The 6,196-nt window shown below is 46.3% G+C and overlaps 1 protein-coding gene across 1 annotated transcript in view; it reads left to right on the forward strand.

The window, feature by feature from the left end:
* poc1b (POC1 centriolar protein B) overlaps positions 1 to 5,575 on the forward strand; it is a 54,493-nt gene extending 48,918 nt beyond the window's left edge. The window contains 2 exon segments of the mRNA XM_071925541.2: positions 3,784 to 4,095; positions 4,796 to 5,575. Of these exon segments, the coding sequence (XP_071781642.2) occupies positions 3,784 to 4,095; positions 4,796 to 4,990 (507 nt within the window). The 3' untranslated portion in view covers positions 4,991 to 5,575.
* The last annotated feature ends 621 nt before the right edge of the window (positions 5,576 to 6,196 follow it).

The raw sequence follows: 6,196 nt of genomic DNA on the forward strand, positions 1-6,196 counted from the left end.
CAGCTCCCACCGGACAGGAAACCACGGCTGGCAGCGCGCCAGCAACACGTTACCGCCACCGAAGGCTGCCATGAGCCACGACCCCGGGCACTCCACACTGCCTGGCAGGAGAGTGTCGTCTCAGAGAGGACACTCATCATCAGTAGTAGTAGTAGTAGTAGTAGTGGTGGTAGCAGTAGTAGTAGTAGTAGTAGTAGTAGTAGTAGTCGTAGTAGTAGTAGTAGTAGTAGTGGTGGTAGTAGTAGTAGTAGTAGTAGTAGTGGTGGTGGTGGTGGTGGTGGTGGTGGTGGTAGTAGTAGTAGTAGTGGTGGTAGCAGTAGTAGTGGTAGTGGTGGTAGTAGCGGTAGTAGCAGTAGTGGTAGTGGTAGTAGTAGTGGTAGTAGTAGTGGTAGTGGTGGTAGTAGTAGTAGTAGTAGTAGTAGTAGTGGTAGTGGTGGTGGTAGTAGTAGTAGTAGTAGTAGTAGTAGTGGTAGTGGTGGTGGTAGTAGTAGTAGTAGTGGTGGTGGTGGTGGTGGTGGTGGTGGTAGTAGTAGTAGTAGTAGTAGTAGTAGTAGTAGTAGTAGTAGTAGTAGTAGTAGTAGTAGTAGTAGTAGTAGTAGTAGTAGTGGTGGTGGTGGTGGTGGTGGTGGTGGTGGTGGTGGTGGTGGTGGTGGTGGTAGTAGTAGTATTTTGTTGTTTTATATACCCCACTATAGCACTGTGTCTTGAAATCAGGGACTCCACCCTTAATCTTACACTTAATCCACCTGTTTGTTTACCTTTACATTACTGGCTTACTGTCCTTACAAAGATCATGTTAGATATGCTGGAAGTAGTGATGGGACAATATGTTTATCTCACGATATGAGTCAATACGCGATATGAGGTTCACGATTCAATACAACCACGATACGATGGAATAAATAAAGTTCAGTGACAACAAGAATTAAGATAACCTTTATTATCCCTGAGAGGGAAGTTTGATTGGCATCCAGTAAACACCCATATGGACACAGAAAAAAACAAAACGTAAAGACATACAGACATTAAAAACCGTATGAGAATAGACACTGAAAAAAAAATTAAAATTAAAATTAAAGTATGAGGAGCTAATATCACGATTCATTTTTCTGCCCCACGATACGTATTGTCACATTTTTGCATTGCAATATTTTGCCCCAAAAAGGCGTGTTGTTTGTGTGTGTGTGTGTGTGCTCATTCACACATCTGGTCTTGTATCTGTATGTATGTTGCCCTTGTCAGTAAATTTGATAAAGTGAACCACTAACAACGCACATCTGCATGTTCTCACATTTCTGCACATGTGTTCTTTCTCAAGACTTCGCTGTAATCACATGTTGCTTTAGCTTCAGTCCCATGTATGTGCTGAATGCTGCACGTCTCTGTATCCTGTTCTCTGCTGATGGGGGGGTCGGATAAAGTTTCCTCTAATCTATAAATGTGTGTGCGTTTGAATGTGTTTGCACGCAGTTGTTTTGCATGTGTGTGTGTGTGTGTGTGTGTGTGTGCATGCGCGCTTCGTGTTTGTCCAGCGCCCGACACATGGGCCAGCCGGAGGATCCTGCCTGTTAAACCTTTTGATTGCACCCAAACTTCCTGGCGGAGGGGGGGAACGAGGGGTTGATGGAGGTCTGGATCTGCTGAGCGTAAATGAGCAGAGCAGATGTGGGCCAGATGTGGCCGAGGAGGAGGAGGAGGAGGGTGATAAAGAGGGAAGAAGATAAAGAGCGAGAATGCATGTAGATAGAGAGAGAGAGAGAGAGAGAGAGAGACTCCCCACTCGCACACTGACAGCTTTGTTCACCTCCAGTCAGGACTTAGAGTAACCCCCCCCCTCCCCTTACACACAAACACACTCATCCTCTCCTCCCTCCATCCCTCCTTCCTCTCCTCCCTCCCTCCTCGGTCTCTTTGAAGTGAGGACAGTGCACAGGAAGCGAGCCGGAATCGATTGCTCCGTGCATTAGGCCAGGAATGTGTGACACCCTCCTCCTCCTCCTTCCTCCTGTCGTCTCCCTCTTTCATTTTCTCCCCCCCCCCCACCCATTCTGCTCCTCTTCATGCCCCCCCCCCCCCCCCCCTACACACCCTCCCTCCCTCACCCTTTACCACCACAACACACACACACACCCACACCACTAGCACTATTTTGGCAGAAAGCCCGGCTTCGCTTCACTTGCTGCTGGATATGTGTAGGCTCCAGACACTGATCTGAGTACAGCTGTCCAGAGCGCCGTGGTTTGTGTTGTGTTACTGAGAGTATGTGTGAACGCTGATCTGGAGCAAAGGCCGATTATTTTGTTCTGCAATCGTAGCTGCACTGCACTGTCGTACTGTACCTGACAAAGGTGGGAAGAAAAAGGATATTACCGGGCTAGCGAAAGAGTTCAGATGGCTCTAATAAACTAAAAACTACATTAAGTTTAAAGTTTATTTGTAAGCATCTGCTCTTGGCCTGTTATCGTTCACTTTGATCAATCAGTTAGCTCATTGGTAACTCGAGCATGAATTCTGGGTAGCCTAAAGCAGTGATTCTCAAGCTTTTTCATATCAAGGACCCTAATTTTGCACACATTAGAGCCACGGACCCCCATGTGATGAGATTTTGTCTCTCGGACCCAAATCTGAGAATATTTTTATTGTTCGATATGATTTTGTCCAGAATCCCATGACTGTCTGTGTTGTAGGTAGAGAGATAACAGAGAAACTATGATCAAAACAGTCATTCTTCTACATTCTCTAACTGTGTTAACTTCTTGTAAATGAAATAATGCTGAAGTTTAACAATAAATCAGTTTGCTGGGGACCCCCCTGGAACCCCCTCAAGGACCCCTGGTGGTCCCCGGACCCCACGTTGAGAACCACCGGCCTAAAGGTTAGAGCGGCAGACTTGTGACCGGAAGGTTGCCGGTTCAAAACCCGAACCAGCTTGAAAGTGAAGGAGCAACACACTCAACTGTACTGCCTTGCAGAGTCGACTTTCCCAAATGAAGGTTTTAACGAACAAAGAAAAACTTTATGGTATCGTTAATAATGTTAGGCCTAGTCTCTTTAGGTCTCTGTTTTTCTTTACACATGGAAAGGAGAACTGTTTTGCCAGGAAAACTCCCTGTAAAAGTAAAGGTCAAATACAAATAAAACAGATTTTTCACTACGTTGCTCTGTAGCAAAACAGTGGTCTTACAGTGGGATTGTAACCTTGTCTTTTAGCCAGTCAGTCATTCAGTCTTTCAGTCAGTCTTTCAGTCAGTCAGTCAGTCAGTCAGTCAGTCAGTCAGTCAGTCAGTCAGTCATGAACCCAGCAGTGTGAGTCATCCAGCTCCTTTAGTCTTCCAGGTAATAACAGACTCAAGGCCCACTCCACTGACAGAACAATAAGACAGGAAGGATGTCTGTGAACCCCGTGCAGCATTATGTATCACCATTAGCCCGGCTAATTAATACTCCTATGTTTTATTCCTCTCCTCTCTTCTCTCTACTTTTAAGTTTCCAGCGGGGTGATGGAGCGGGTTGGAGGCTCAAGGCGCCATTAAGGGTTTATTATGTCGAGAGCCCATTGTTCTCGCCGGCATGTCCCTCAATTAAGGGCCCGGGTGTCACAATGGTGCTTTGATTAAATGCGAGTTTCTTGTGGGATAGAATGCGTTTGATGAAGACGGCTAGGACGATATTCATTGTAGTCCCGAGCGCCGCACTTGTGGCAGAGAAAACACCCGCACCAATACGCCGAAGCACAATGCAGTGAAACTCAATCAGCCTTTCTCCCTCTCCTTTCATCTCCAGCTCTTCAACGGTCGGAGACACTTGTCGACCGCACAGGCGGCGGCCAACGGTCACGACTCCGACGGCTCGCCGGCGCGTCACCTTGCCAGTTCAAGAATGGAAGGATGGAAGGAGGATGAAAGCAGCAGCGGGGCCAGTTCGACTGCAGGGAGCCAGACTGGGGCCAGCGGTGGAGGAGGAGGAAGGAGGGAGGAAGAGGAGGAGGAGGAGGAGAGAGGGCAGACGTACCCGCTGGAAGTTCTCTCCGGTCATCCGGCGGGACTGAGCTCCACCCTGCAGAACATTGTTCAACAGCTGGATATTCTCACGCAGGTTAGTTTTCAGCCAACCTGGCAACCCACGCTATCGGCAGGGAGTAAAATTCAGGCTTTATTTTTGCCCAGCAGTATTAGACAAACTTTCCACTCATTGCACATGGTTAGTGAGCAATATGGCAGTCTGATTTTGGTCATTTTGGTGATATAGCTCACGCTCTTCCCTGCACAAACCTTTAGTGAATCTGGGCCTGAATCCCTACCAGCTCCAGAGGCCGACCCTGACCTCTGACCTCTGACCTCTGACCTCTCTCAAGGGAAGAGAAAATAGAATTTCCCTATTGGGATCGTTAAAGTATTACATTATCAGTCTATTCTTTATTCAGCCAGGGTCGCCACGTGAAGACTGGCATCTCGTTTTTGTTGTGAACTCTGGACAAAAAGGCAGCATAGACGAGTTTAATATTGAAATCATAATAAATTCAGACCGGCTCCAGCTCAGCTGCTCCTGACTGCTGCAGAAGGTTGACTGTCCAGTGCTTCAGGAATAGTGAAACTTTTGTCATTATTTACTCGATTTACTGACTTTCTGTTGCTTGTACTGTTGGTGATCCAGGAATTGAAGCTTATTCTGCTCTTGCACTCATCGTGAGTCGCTCTGGATAAGAACACAGCTACATGCCTAAATCCATATTCCCTTCACCCCTCTCGCCCCCCCCCCCCCACACACACACACACACACACACACACACACACAGACGGTGTCGGTGCTGGAGGAACGCCTCACCCTGACGGAGGACAAGCTGAAGGAGTGTCTCCTCCACCAGTCCCAGGTTCTCAAGGATGTGCGAGCGTCAGGAGAGAGGGGGAGGAGGGAGAGAGAGGAGAGGAGGGAGAGAGAGGAGAGGAGGGAGAGAGAGGAGAGGAACGTCTCTCCTGCCCGTTTCACTTAAAGACGACCTCGCCCTCCAGACCCAGGCCTACTCACACAACACTGCTGGACTTTTGTATTTCTAAATCTCCACCATGGTGGTCTCTCAGGGGTCAATGGCTTAATCAGGATTTGGGGCGTGGTCTAAGTGTGTGTGTTTGTGTATGTGTGTGTGTGTGTGTGTGTGTGTGTGTGTGTAATTCCAACATATTTCCTCTCTGTCTCTCTGCACTTCTTAAGGATATCCAGCTGTACAGCCAAGCACAGTCTGTCTGGGACATTCCGTGTGTGTGTGTGTGTGTGTGTCTGTGTATTTGTGTGTGTGTGTGTGTGTGTGTGTGTGTGTGTGTGTGTGTGTGTTGACGGGGATGTAACATCCACTCAGGACAGCTGCAGCTATGAAAACAGACGGTGTTTGGCTGCTGTATGACCTGTGTGCGTGTGTGTATGTGTGTGTATGTGTGTGTGTGTGTGTTCTCGCATGTTTTTTGGCATCTGTGTACATGTGTATACTTGTAGATTAGCATGTGAGTTTTAGCAAATGTTTCTGCAATAAGCTTTTTCATTGTTGTCCTTTTGCATCTCTGCATAATGCCATGTAATTTTATGTATGTCCTCTCATATAAATGATATTTATATGAATAAATAGTATATATTGCACTAATGCTATCAATGTTGTTTCTATCTCTCTAAAGTTGGTAAACCCTCACACGTAGCTATTTATGTGACAAAAACGAATATTGTTTACAGGGTGTCTGCGAGACTTAAAATGTCTAAAATTATACAATCTGAACTCAAGGCCTTAAAAGGTCTTGGATACTGTTAAATTAAGCATTTTAAATTCAGTCGTTTTTCAGTGAGAAATCAGCTATCAATCTGATAGATCGACAGTTTTCATTTTGACGTGTTTATTATTATTATTTTCCATTCTGACAGGTATTAAGAAGATCTTAAAAAGGTTGAACTCTAACTTCATGAAACCTGCAGACGCCCTGGTTTAGATCCAACGTGGATCTTTGTCAGGTTTCATCCAGTTATTATCAATCTGCCTTCAGCCCAACACCTCGACTGGACATATACAGTCTGTCTCTCTGCTCTATATCTTAATGTTGCCATCCACTGTAAAACCACTGAATATGTGACATCATGTGAGCGTCTGTGCTTCCCAATAGATATTATTTATCAAATTTCCCCCGAGCTGAAGTGCTGGTTTCAGATTACTGACCAT

Source organism: Centroberyx gerrardi, chromosome 4 (assembly GCF_048128805.1).
Source record: "Centroberyx gerrardi isolate f3 chromosome 4, fCenGer3.hap1.cur.20231027, whole genome shotgun sequence".
NCBI lineage: Eukaryota > Metazoa > Chordata > Actinopteri > Beryciformes > Berycidae > Centroberyx > Centroberyx gerrardi.